At 47.2% G+C, this 13978-nt stretch overlaps 1 protein-coding gene across 6 annotated transcripts in view; it reads right to left on the reverse strand.

The window, feature by feature from the left end:
• Positions 1–2397: 2397 nt before the first annotated feature.
• AREL1 (apoptosis resistant E3 ubiquitin protein ligase 1) overlaps positions 2398–13978 on the reverse strand; it is a 28688-nt gene continuing 17107 nt past the window's right edge. For 5 of the 6 annotated variants that reach the window (XM_024192757.2, XM_024192754.2, XM_024192755.2 and 2 more), the window contains 11 exons: positions 13641–13782; positions 13069–13190; positions 10909–10984; positions 9972–10081; positions 9122–9301; positions 8829–8954; positions 8474–8603; positions 8335–8393; positions 7264–7353; positions 5973–6148; positions 2398–5661 (listed from right to left, as the gene is read on the reverse strand). In XM_024192757.2, the coding sequence (XP_024048525.1) occupies positions 5559–5661; positions 5973–6148; positions 7264–7353; positions 8335–8393; positions 8474–8603; positions 8829–8954; positions 9122–9301; positions 9972–10081; positions 10909–10984; positions 13069–13190; positions 13641–13782 (1314 nt within the window). In that variant the 3' untranslated portion in view covers positions 2398–5558. The remainder of the gene's footprint in view (positions 5662–5972; positions 6149–7263; positions 7354–8334; positions 8394–8473; positions 8604–8828; positions 8955–9121; positions 9302–9971; positions 10082–10908; positions 10985–13068; positions 13191–13640; positions 13783–13978) is intronic. The other variant, XM_024192756.2, reaches the window with a different exon arrangement.

The following is a 13978-nucleotide window of genomic DNA, read 5'->3' on the forward strand; positions in this document are numbered from 1 at the left end:
GAACCCCAACACTCTATGTGACTAGATCGCCCCAGCGTGCAGTCTGGGACTGTGGTGGGCCCGCTGTGCACCCCTCTTCCCCCCCCCTTGCCCCTGCTTGACCCCCCCCAGGAGCCGATTTAAAAAAAAAAGCAACAAGCTACAAGCCAAAAAACTAGCCAACCAGCAACTCAGAAGCCAATTAAGCCAAAAACAAGCCCAATTTCTGCGTTTTTTCCGCAGGTTTGGCATGTCTGCTTACAGGTGTTTGTCTAACCTGCTTTTAAAAATCTTTGATGGAGTTTCCACAACCTCCCTGGGTAATTTATTCCAGTGCTTAACCACCCTAACAGTTAGGAAATTTTTCCTAATGTCCAACCTAAACCGCCCTTGCTGCAATTTAAGCCCACTGCTTCTTGTCCTATCCTCAGAAATTAACGAGAATAATTTTTCTCCCTCCTCCTTGTAACAACCTTTTATGTAGTGAGAATCCCCCAAAACAGTAACTCCCTTAGTACTGCTGAAAAAAACCTCCTGATGCCTCGTGAGTGCTTTGTGTTTGTAGTGCTGCAGACAAAACTTAGGAGGGGGAGAGAATGCTGCAGACAATGCAGTTCCCAAGCAGCACATTCACCCTTTAGTATACCAGGCCAAGGGGCTGTGTGTGTGGACAGTCAGGGAGTCTGCAGTATTTCCCTTTGTGCAGCTGCCTGAGGCACAAAGAACACAGGCTAGTGCGTGCAGAACTTGTGAGATGCATGCATAGCTAGAACTTCTCCTGGCCCAGTCCCAGGTCAAGGCAAACTCACAGATGCTGGGATGAACTGAGGTTGCAGACCTGGCTATAGGTCACTGGCATCATTCCGTCTCCATGACATCAGAAGGAATTGGTGAACAAGACAATGGAGATGGCCAGATGACATCACCCCACCTGCTGCAAAGAGGGGCAGAAACTTTAGAACCTACTTCATGCTAAACTAATTCAGACTGCTGCTCCCTTTCCTTCATGTCCAGCCAAACAGGTAGTTTTTCAAAAAGCTCTTGCCTCCATCTTGATCCTTTCCCATAGTCACACTAGTTATGGTGCATGTGGCTTGCTGATGTGCTTGTCTGGAACAGGAATAAGTCACAGCTGGAAATCATTTTGATCATTCCACAGGGGGTATCTGAGCTTTTTACCCACCACCTTTGAGAGCCCTGATCGAAAACCATGGGCCCCAGATTCATCCGCTTTAAGGGGATACTGTGACTCTCAGTCTCTCTAGGTTCTTCATGGCACCCATCACTGTAGTAACTGAGCTCAGACTTCTCTGCACCAGACAAAATGAGAGCTTGCTCCTGTTGAAGGCTGCCAGATGGAACTCTGTAGTGCAATACTACAGCTGGGACTCTGGGATCCACACCTTCTGCTCACTCTATCCAGCAGCCAGCACTCACTCACAGCTTAAAAGGCAAATATTGGCCAAAGTCAGAGAAGGGAATGCCGATTTCATTACACATTAGGATACCTGCCAGCACATAGTGGGACATATACAAACCATAAGAATTATACCTACAAGAGAAGGGGGAAGAACTCAACCAAAGCCTTTGGGCTAATTCCAAAATACACTTTGACATCATTACATCCAGCAATACTGATGTCAGAAGCTAACAAGGCAGTTGCCACAGAATCCATTCCCTCCATAATCTTTTCATTTTTAAAGTTATGTTTCTAGATCTTATAGTTGACAAGAAAAATCTTCCAAACACGAACATAATGACAAATATAGTGCTGTTAATCTTAGCCTGCAGACAGCCTGAAAACAACTCTTAGATTCATGGTAAAGGAATGTTGACCCTGAGGCCTAATAGTAAACATTTTGTCTACTGTTAACTATTTAGTTGATCATTTAGAAGAAACCTCCAGATGCCCAGTTTATAGCCCACATTCCAAAACTGCCACAACTTCCCAGGTGCCATAACTCCAACTGTCCACCCTTCCAACCAAAACCTCCAGCTTCTCCCCTGACAACTTCTACAATGCAGCTAAGCAAATTCAATGTAAATACCAGCAGCACAGAGTATAATGAAAGGCATTTATATAAAAATTAACTCAGAAACTGACCCTATTATTCATTTGTATAGTAAGTTTACTAAAAATCTCATTTCTGGATTTACCAGAAGTCGCTGCAGAATTTCCAGCCTGCTGCCCTGAAGCACCACAGAAGCCAGCTAGTCTTGCTGCAGAATTTAGTTCAATTTCCAGGTCCTTGATTTAGTCAGTCCTACCAGAAATCAGTGGGATGGGTAAGATGCCCTGCCCAATCCTGGGAACAGACTTGGTGAGAAACTAGAAGATCTGAAGAGGACTCTTCACCATTAAAGCTAACCAGTTTAGGTCACGTCTGTGCTTAGGAACAACTCCAAACCAAGACGACAGCATTTTTAAAATATTTTATTTATTATACAAACTATTTACAAAATCCATGGGCTTCCAGAACCTGCTGAACTCCACTTGGAACTTGCCAGCTAGAACTGGGGCCTGGCCTCTCTCTCTTAGTCCCTGGTTTCTAAAACATGCAACATGACTCTCAGATACAGGCAGAGGCCAGGCCCTGTGAGGTCCACGGCAGCTCCAGAGTGAGGAATCTGTCTGAGATAGTACCATGCACCAAAAACTTTCTATTGAAGCGCCTCAATTAGGTGGGACTATTTAAGGGACCAACTAAAATAAGGAGCCTCTGCAGCAGAAAACATACAGTACAGGTGACCACAGTGCATTCCGTACCTTGCCCCCAGACTGGTGTCATTGTAAGGGCAGCATATAAGGTGGGTGTGTTGGGAAGAGGAAGGAAGAAATTTAAGGACAAAGATGCTCTACCACTGAAGTGATGGAGCCCTAGGGGAAATGGGACCAGCTAACAGCTTATGGAAACAATAAAGAAAGGTTATCAAATAAGAACTAACAGCATCCACCACAGTTCTGACTGCACTAGTGTTGAAAGAAAATCCTTGGCATCTGTATAACTGCAGAGAGGCGAGGGGTGCTGGCTGTACCGCAGTGAGGATTAGGGAGCTGTTTCAAGCAGATGAAGCTACTCGGTGTTCAGCCACTCAGTCCTCAATGTGGAAACAGTCCAGCTCTAGAGAAGGAGGGAGAGGATTCCTGAGGAAGATGTCATCGGCAGAATCAGCCTATAACCACAAGGTTCGAAAGGCCCTTGCCAGGCCAAAGAACAAGACATAAGACTGCAATGAGGGAACAGCACCACGCTGCGCCTCCCCAACCAACAGGAGTTGGGCGGAGCAACACCACCACCTTCTTTTGGTCCCTAGGGAGAGCAGTGAATGGGTGGAACAGTATACAAGAGCCCCAACTGCACTGACCATAGAAGCCATCCCGAGTGCAAATAAATTGGAACCCCAGAGGGGGTCAGAACCTTACAAAAAGGGAGCCTGTTTTAAAAAAGGGACAAAGTAGCCACTGCTAAAGTGATCAGTCAGGGAGGAACTGCACCAGCTGTTTAGCAGGCTGGCTCCCAGCACTTCAGTGCCCGAGAGGGAATTAACCCACAAGACTGAGAAATCCCGATGAGCCATGACAATGCTTGGCGTTCCAGCTGGTTTGGGCACCACAATGGCTTATATTTCTGTAGAGATGTGATGCAAACTCTCCCTAAGAACGATTAAGACATTGCTTTAATAAAAAAGACATTTTTCTATAATGTTTCCCAAGATTCCTAATTTATTTAGTAAGTTGTATTGGAAAAGTGAAGAGCCATCTTAAAAGCCATACCTCACAAGTCCTGCCCAGTTCAGGGCAGCTACAGCTACAGCTCCAGCAGAATGAAGGGACTGAGGGTGATGGCACCATTTTTTATTTTATCTATTTTTCTAAAATTAGCTCTTAGGAGAGATGCTAGATTGAAATCCCAACCCAGGATCCTGAATCTTCCTCATTCCAGTGACTGCATTCAGCACAGGCAGTGCAGGTTCTTCTCACACACCAACCACTCACCAATGTGCGTCCACTCTTGATCTGAAGAGATGCACTTTAGGGGCAAATTGGGAGTTCAATGATCTGTTCAGATTTTGGCCTCACTGTTGAAACTGGAAAGTTTGCCAACTAGGATCCTTGACTCCTCACCCCTTTACTTCGCTGGGATGGGAGGAGCTGAGCGGACAGTCAGAGGTAACAGAACCTGGTAGTTATAAATTTGCTGCTCATACTGTCTCCCAAACTGTAATCTGGACAATGGTTAGTGCAACATGCCACCTCGTGGGCTACTCAGTGTCTGTTTGGGAGATGCTCCAGTTTAGTACCCTGTGTACTGGAAAGCCTGCAACACTAGAAGGAACAGCAAGGAACAGTGCTCAGGAAGAGAACAGCAGAGGATTGGGAGGAGAGAAGGCCAGCTGCTCTCCAAGCACCAACACCCTTTGGGAAACACTCTCCTCTTCTTCCAGCATACTTCAGGCAGTGCCTCCTGCTGCCATGTGATAGAGGTAGAAGCCAAGACCCTGTGGAATGTCAGGGGCTGAGGTACTGGGTTCTGTCCAATACCATCACCCCAACTGTAATTCTGTACAAACAGAAGCCCAATGCACACTGTAGTAGCTGCCTGCTGGCCAGCTGGCCTATCACGTACTACATACGTGCCATGAAGGTGAATGTTGGAGAGGCATTTGTGCTCAGCATTGAGGGCTCACACACTCATACCCATCCCCTCTCCTGAGGAAGGGAAAGGAAGGCAAGGGGTGTGGGACAGCTTCCTGTGCAACTTTAGGACCACTATCAGAAACATTCACTGGAGGAGAATCTCCTCTTCCAGCTTAGTAGCAGAGGCCTGTACCAGCCACTGTCAGTACAGAAGGACGCTCCTTCTGCCAGCCCTTGGCGGAGGTAGTACAGTGTCACTGCCAGGGCCAGTCCTTGTGCTCTAACGAGAGTGTGTTCCTTTGGGTTGCTCTCTCTAGCAGATGCTGGTCTCCCTCCTCTCCAGCAAGGGCAAGAAACGGCAGCTTCCAGTGCAAGTGAAAGGAAGAGAACTGGAAGCCCTAATGGGTCAGGTACTGAATGGGAAAACAAGCCTGTGCCCTTCAGAGACATGCAATACAGGGGGAGTTACATAAGCTATAGGGGAGCATCAGCAGAAGGACTTGGGCCAAAGCATGGAAAGGTGTTAAGGCTTCCCACATGCCAGATCTCCAACAGAGCTTCAAGCTGGTCCTTGCCCAAAACAGCTACAGTACTGGCTGCTACATAGACCTCCTCCTGTGCCACACTGCAACTCCTGCTCACAGGCTCTCTCTCCTCCCAGAGGGACAGATGCACAGAGTCCTGGGAAATCCCAGTGCCATACTACCCTGGCAAAAGTACCACAGTTCTTTTGCCGTACCACTCTGAACTGAGATAGGAGTGAGGGGATGGCATGAGGCATGCTCTTGGTGATGTACTCTTGACACAGAAAGACCACATGACATTCCTCTTTGCACAGAGTCTGTGCTCTATCTCCATTGCTCTGTGAAGGGAAGAATGAGCAGTGGACTGGAGCTACGCCTTGCCCTGAAGAGCCAGGAAGCTGGGATGGGGAAGGGAATCACAGCATGCCAAAGCCCTCACATCCTTCGCTGATGGCCAGCTGCAGCATCTTGTGCACCTCTTCATAGGAGTCATAAGTAGGGAGGCACAGCTGGTTAAAACTGAAAAAAGAAAAATAATTAATACACACCATTCGTGCAGTGGGGGAATGTCCACCACAGACACCTCCAGCTGATCACTGCCCTCGGGTGGGATGACATGGTGTCCAACACACGCTGTCACCCATTATATACAGGTTGCCCACCACATGCTTACTACCAGCAGCTCACAGTTCAGAGGGGCCCACACACCTGGCATGCAGTGTTGGCAGCTCACCACAAGGCATGCCACTAGATGAAGTACTCACCACTCAGAAGCACATAGTCTAATCCCACATGCATGCTGCAGGGAGTTCAACGGCCAAGACACTCACCAGGTGTGGGCTGTCGGCAAAGTACTATGGGTTGGAGCTGCGATGATCTGGAAAGATGGACAGAGTGCAGCAAACCCTCCCGGAGGCAGCTGAGAGGAACCAGTTGTGAACTGCAACAGCCGGGCCAGTTCCTCCTGCGTGAAACTGGAGACCACGGTCCAAAACCACCTCATGACCTGATAGGGACCAGTAATGGCAGAGCCAGGTCAGGGAAGCAGGGTCACACAAGTACAATGGCAGGTTACCAGAAGAAGAAGAGCAGGCAAAATGTCTTGCAAGAAAGTAGCTCTACCAACTGCCACAGCCACCCCTATTATGAGGGCAAACCAGAAAAGGAACAATTGCATAGTCAATTCTCACCAGCCACCTTTACCCCTTGTTGCCACCACCCACCTCTATTACACTAGGAATGTCTCATCCATCTCCCACAGCATAGGTGCTCCTCTCTATTGGAAACAGGGCTTTGGAGCAGAGCCTGGAGCTGGAGCGCAGAGCAGCTCCAGAGCAGTGGAGCTGCAGGTTTTTGCCTGGAGCAGAGCCGGAGCACAGCTCCAAAGCCCTGATTGGAAATGCTGAATGGGAAAGCTAATTAAGGTTTAAGATAAAAATCCGTATCTGCTTCCTGCACTAGGCTAATCTTTTGCTCTCCCACATCCTCTGGTGCCTTAGCTGGTTGGAAGGGGGAACAGTTCTAGTGTCTGTCACTCACGTAATTTGTTTCCCTCTTGGACACTTTGGCAGTTCCAATCACTTCTCTAGACTGTCTCATGTGCCCCCCTCATCAGGGTGGGATATGCTCCTGGAATAAGTCCAGGGTCACTTGCTCAGGAATCTCTACTGGCTGCCAACCTTCTACCTCACAATGACATGGACTGAAAAATCCTCAAATCATCCCTGATAGATAGGCATATCACCCTGAACATCTTCACTGATGGGATTCCCAACACTTGCCTTGGCCCAATGCTGAAATGCTCTTACTGTTGCCTTTTCTTTTCTCAATACAAATACTGAACTTTCCCCTGCTGCAGCTGCAGTCCAGTCATCCCTATTCTGCCCTCAGTGGCTTCTGTCCTCTTTGTAAGCTCCCTTTCCAAATGCAAAGTCTGCTCTCCTGTGTCTATATCACCAGGCCCAGGTCTTGCTTTTCTACTCTGCTCTTCTCCAAGTTCTTTCCAGTTTTTCTTTCTGGAAGCTTCTCCTGCTTTCAGCAGGCAGTCTCCATATGAAGCCCAAGTGACGCAGAAGACAGTCAACCCATTTCAGTGGAGGAGGAAGAAAGCTTCCCACTTACCTTTTCTCGGAAGTGCCAGGATCCTCCTACCAGCACAGCATGAGCCTTAAAATCACAGACACTGATGTCTCCAGTACCACACATCAGCAGCTGAAAGGAAAAAGACCTGCAGTTACAAAAGCAGTAGCACAAAGTACCCATGAAGCCAGCCATTATTCCGGTTACAATAGTCAGCTTTGTGCCCTTAAGAGGCATGCAGGATGCTCAGAGTCCTGGGCTCAGGACAGACGCAAATCTAGTAAGACCTCATGATCTCAATCAAGAGATAGGATGGTACCTCATGAAGTACCAACTTCTCCTGTTGGATGTAAGATAGGCTAAGGGAAGGGAAAAAAACAGCTGCAAAACCAGGAAATAGGGGAAACACTGAGAGGAAGGGACTAAGAGTCCTATGCACCCTATTGCTATTCTAAAATCTTGTCACCTACTGAGAGCGCCCCCTTGTAGTACCCTAAATTGACTAGGGTAACAGCTTCCCACAAAACAAGACCTCATGTTTGAATTCCCAAATGACCACTGTACAAAGCGAAGTATTAGACAGATTATGCAAAGCGGTGAGTCTCAGAGCTGGAACTGGGATGTGTGCACCAAGGAATCTAGGCGTAGATGTTAAACGGAGAGCAGAGAAATTGATCAGTGCCTCTCTGTCTTGCCCTGGGCTCAATATTATGGTAGAAGGGTGGCCTAAAGGAACTGGCCCTGTCCTCTAAAGATCATCTCACCTGCCCTAAGCGGCATTCAGTCTGGCTAGCCTTCCTACTACCCCAGGGGACATTAAGAGCATCTGAACCCATGACTCAAATACCCATTGATTAGGACTATAAACAATAATGATACATTATTATCCCTGAAGCCAGCACATACGTGAGAGAAGGAGGATTCCCCCAAACGACACTCGGTGCCTTCTCCCTCAGATACACACGCTCACAATGGAGGGGAGGGAAGGAGAGGGGGGAAGGTTTTGAGAAGACACACTTTGCAAGTGTTGAGTCTTTCCATCCCCAGCCAGCTCTACTTTCATCTGAAAAGGAGGGTGAGTGGGCAGGCAGGATCAGGATCAGCAGGACCTACCTCAAGCTCATTCTCATCAAAAATAGCTAGGAGGTTTTCAGGAACCAGCTCATTGAGACCTGAAAGACGAGAAGAGAGTAAGTGGCAGTTCCTCCAGAACAGGGAGTTAGAGCCAAGCAGGGAGCACACAGTATCTCACCTTTCAGGAAGTGATCCACCTCTTCTCTAACCTGATTGGCCAGTCTGTATTGGGCAAGCAGATTCAAGTAGAAGATTTTATTTTCATTGGTTACTAGGACCTGAGCCCCTCCAGTTACCAGCTCAACCACCTGAAACAAGAAGCCACACGAGGATGTCAGTGTAAGAAGGTGTGAGGATGAGCAGTATCATCCCTTTAGCATGAACTCCTGCCTGAAGAAACTCTCCCTACTCCTACTTTACTGATACTCTTCTTCTGTGGCCACTGCTGCAGGGACATCCCACACAATTCCCAACCTCTCCCACTACAGATGAAAGGAGTGGAGACTGTCCCACCCTCACCCATCACCTCTCACCTTCTCCAGCTGCCCCAATTTGTTGTATTTCTCCTCAGCGAAGACGAGCTCCATCTCACTCACATCATTGTTCAATATGAAACAAACCTTGGACTTATAGAATTCTGGGTCATCTGTTTCAAAATACTGAGGAAGAAAGGTAGATGAGGTACAGGGGGTGGAGATGGAGAAAGAGAGAGGGGGGGAGGGATTTAACATACATGGTTGAGCAGGAATTCTGGGTCTGCTGGGAGCAAGATCACGTTCAGTTTCACTTCAGCCTGGTCTCAGCACAGAGGGCAGTGTGGCCTTACCTTGTAATGCATTCGCAGTCCTATGATCTGAGCCAGAAAGGATCTGGTGAAACGAGCTCGCACCAGCTGCTTGTAAGCTCCTCCCAGAGATGACTCATAGAGACACTTCCCTACCAGGCGGCCTGCAAACTCATACACCTTCAGCCGTAGATGTGGGGGCCGGCCAGGGTTGGGATGCACCTGCAGACGAGAGGGATCAGAATTACTACAGTACCAGCCACGGTTAACACAAGTGATAGCAATGACCCCACCTGGCATTCACATTGCACACCGCATCCAGGAAGATGCCCTCACAGCCTTTAAACTGCACCCTAAATCTGAACATAGATTCATAGCTTTTAAGGCCAGAAGGGACCATTACGATCATATTTCTAGACTGATCTCCTTCATTTGGCCCAGTGCTTAAGGTAAAGCAGTTGTGGGTCTCAGGAGTGACACTCGGAGAGTGCAGCAGCAGAGATTAAAAGCCAGAATACAGCCAGCAGGGACACAACATGAGCCACATGCATGCCACATCCATGACAAGAGGAAGGGATTCTAATAGGCAGACAGACTGCATCCTGTGCCCAATAAGGCCTTCTTAGGTAGTGCCAACCCCAGTTCCTGGAAGACTAGAGTTCCCTATTAGTGGTGTACCTTGCTGGCTTATGAGCCAATGCTCTTAACTCTGCAACATGTTGGGACATCCAAGCAAGAATTTGGAGAGAATTTAGGAGGATTTTGGGGCAGACATGCCAGCAGTCGGGGAAAGCAGGCAGGCAAGGAGGCTGTTTTGATGTGTTTGCTGTTTAGCTGACAGTATGCTTACATGTCAAGTTCTGTCCACCGAAGTAGGAAGGTAAGGACTCACCAGTGCCTGGTTGTTGTCACTGAAGCGGGTAAAGAGTTGATTGGTGGTGTCAAATAAAGCCTTACAGATCAGCTCAAACCACTCTCTGCGGGGCCCTCCCCAGTCCAGAGCTACAAGATAAAACAAGTCCAAAACCAGTCAGCTCTGGGCCATATCCAGCTCTCTTCCATTTCTTCTTCCCACCCAGAGCTGCCAGGAAAACAAAATAATCTCTCTGGCTAGAGCATCACTATCTCTAAGTCACTGTGATGGGCAGAGCATTGCCTCTGGGAAAGGGATCACAGGAAAATATGTAGAGATGGCTGTTCACTTAATTTTCCTATAACTGCTCATATCAGACTCCTTTGCTGAATGATTTTCCATTCACTCAGACCTGTGGTTTCACATCCATGAAGTGAGCATGAAATGCAGGAGATTAATTTTCACACATTTAAATACACAAGTGACTGGTGAAACCTCTTGATCCACCACGTTCACATCCCTTTCTCCACACAGGTGGCCAATATCAAACCAGCCACTATTTACAAGTGACACAATGGGAAGCCCAGCTGCAAACTCTAAGGGATGATCTTGTAATGAAGGCACTGAACAGGGACTCAAGAATAATGTGTTCTGTTACCAACTCAGCCACACACTCAAATGTGTGGCCTTGGGTAAGTCACTTAGTCTCTGTGCCTCATATCTCCATCTGTAAAATGTGGATTATAATACTTCCCTACCTCACAGAGGGTTGGGAGGCTAAATTCATTAATGTTTGTTCAGAACTACAGGGATGGAGGCCACAGAAGGATCTAGACGACAAAGGCTATAAAAGGATCTAGACACAGATGGATATGTTGCAAGACAGCCAGAATTCCACACCAATGTGACTCCCGGTATGCTCCTGGCACACCCTCCTCAAGCCCATAAAAGTTTCTGCTGGAGCAAGTTCACTTACCTTCCTCATCCTGGAAAATCACTTCAAAGTTTTTGCTCCAATCGGAAATGGAAAAATTCCGTGTTGCTTTCAAAGACTGAGAGAGTGAAAGGAAAAGTATTAGCAGTGGCGGCTACTGCCCAGGGCTCAGCATCCATGCATGGAGGACTTAAATAAAGCAGAATGGGAGGGGCCCAGTCTAGTAATCTGAATACAGGATGGGGAGCCAGGAACTAATCTTGGGCAGGTCACTTTCCTTTCAGCCTCAACCATAGGTGTGTTCTCCATTACAGAATTTAAAAGAAAAGTTCCCCACATCTGACAGCTCCTGGTCTCAAGACCAAGACAAAGTTTGCTCAATAGCAACAGTCTAAGCACTGCCCATTCACAGCACTTCCCCCAAAACTGCCCCCTCCCCTACCCAGAAGCAACAACTCAATAGAGTTTATTAAAGCGTCTGTAGCTAGGAGCAACTTTTGTAAAGAAGTCTCAGTTCTCTCTGGCCCATCTGTCCAGTTTAGAAAATAGCCCCTCAGAGAGCATGTAGAAGAAAGAAGCCCAAGGAAAAGTCGCTGGTTTACATTTACCTGTTACAGCATGATTTACTTTAACAAAATCTTTCTAGTGACTGGAAATATGTAGGCCCACATTCCTGATCCCAATTAAAGCAAAACCTGTACCCTAGAGAGCCCTGAATGCAACCGCGTCAGCACAGACTTAGTTGATTATTAAATAAATTGGAGCATCATGCTAGCCCCTGATTAGTGCTTATCTCTCTGGTTGCATTTGCCATGTGTGTTGTCCTCATACATCAAATGTTTACATTTCTCACCCCTACATTTAATTTCTTTGATCTTATCTGCCTGCAATGCTATAGCTAATGGCTCTGCAGCAATTTCCAAGATAACAGTATACAGAAGTGAGGTTCTTACCCACGAAAGCTTATGCTCCCAATACGTCTGTTAGTCTTAAAGGTGCCACAAGACCCTCTGTTGCAGTATACAGAGGGAGTCTCTGAAAATGCTTGTAGGATTTAAAAATGGTTTGGATAATGAACCAATACCCGAAGCCTCAGTGCATATAATGTACAGCCTGTCCTATCTGCAGAAAATATTCCCAAATCTAAATTTACCAACCATATCAAATTAATCTGATGAAGAGGGTATTCACCCACGAAAGCTTATGCTCCAATACGTCTGTTAGTCTATAGGGTGCCACAGGACTCTCTGTCGCTTTCAACCATATCAAAGAGACTCTCAACTAGTTCTCCCTCCCCCACACCTGGTCTTTTCCATTTCTGTCACAATTCTGTCCCAAAACACACATGGCATAACAAGTCCTGGCAACTGATAGTTCTATTGCATCTAATTTAGGTCATTTAAGGACTATAACAGGTCAATCTGAGTCAAGTCTCGCTACTAATGCTCTGCAGAACACTTTGCAAACAGAGTGAGTCAGTGCTCTGGGGCTGTTATTGCCACAGTTCCACATTCTTCGGCTTGGTCTACCCTAACTGACATGACAGTAATTCTCAGAGTATCTAGGGTGGGTTCCCATTTTTCAAGGAATAGTAAGCATCTGATATAGGACAACTATCAGGATTTTCTTATATTTTTCTAAAGAACTGTGCAAGGAAATAACAGTGCCAGGTCAGGGCCTCCTCCCGGCGCAGAGCATCACTGGCTCTTACAGTTTAAGGGGGAGGTACACAGCTTCCCACAAGCAGGAACAGTTACCAAACCCGAACAAAGCACACTGGACAAAGGCAGTGCTTGTCACAATACAGCTTGCCTTGACAGTATTCAGGGCTCTTTCTACCACACACAAATCAACTGTCCCTTTAGCCTAGACATTGCTACTGCCATACCAGGAGAGATCAACTACCCCTAAGTCCTAGCAACTATCAGTGACTGATGCCAGAGGTTTAAGAAGAAAGTGTAAGTATTACATAATTAGATATATGTTGAAAGCCTATCAAATGAGAAAAAAAAATTTGCTTCCCTTCCCAAAGCTGGTGATCAGTTTATGCCCTGGAGCTAGAAGCTCAAACGTTGTGATTGTTCCCCCAGTTGGTGTCAACTTGGATTTCACTAGATAGTAACTGGCGCAGGGATGGGTCCTGGGCACAAGTGGGAACAGCCTATTGTCCCCCCAGGTGCGAACTGTCACAAGCTCACTCACAGATTCCAGCAGGCCGTGGCGGCTGACCTTCAGTGTAACCTTCGAGTGAGGCCTCTTCATATGCACTTGACGCAACTCCCTTTGGAAGAAGTTCACTTTGTCCTGAAAGGTCTCTGAGCCTCCTGAAACAGTGATCTTATGATTGCATCTGAGCTGCCAACATCTCATGTGTCAGGATGGGGTCCCCATCCCTATTTGCATAGGACTGCTCTATAGTCAGAGTGATCTGCCATGGAAGGCAGGGACAGCAGAACTCCCAGGGGACAGTTTGTGGTTTAGTCTCTCAGACATTCAGCCACTCATAGAAATGCCTTCAGAGGAATGACAGAAAAGCCTGCTGAGCATGAGAAGCCAGGGACAATGAAATCCATTCACTGGAAGTGTTATCAGAAGCAGAAGGGGAGACAAAGGACTACTCTACAATTCCTAGAAGAGTTATATAACTGTAAGTAGAGTGGAATAAATGACCTCAAGTGCTAACTCCCTGCCTGCCACCCCGTGATGCATGCAACCTGGGGATGCAGCAACCTGAATCCCCCAATCATAGTATCTATCCCACCAGCCTCTTTTACCTATGTTTTTATGCAGAGAACGAATGAAAGTGGCTGCCAAGATGTTCCTCTCCTTGCAGCTGAGCTCCACAGGGGGCTGGATCCCATCATCTACCACCAGTGTCAGCAGCTTGTGCACAGGATCAGGCCCATGGTAAGAAAACTAGCAGCAAAGAGACGCAGGATGGGGTCAAACCACTGTGCAGCAGAGAGCACAGCGTATGTGGTACACATACTAAGAGCACTTTCTGCACGCACACCTTCCCATCTGCACACCCACACAGAACCAATTAACAGGCACACTGCCTCTAGTGTCTGGATTCCAGCTGGAATGTTGCCTTTATAAAGCCCACTTCAAA

Source organism: Terrapene carolina, unplaced genomic scaffold (assembly GCF_002925995.2).
Source record: "Terrapene carolina triunguis isolate 2854851 unplaced genomic scaffold, T_m_triunguis-2.0 Scaffold96, whole genome shotgun sequence".
Classification (NCBI taxonomy): Eukaryota; Metazoa; Chordata; order Testudines; family Emydidae; genus Terrapene; species Terrapene triunguis.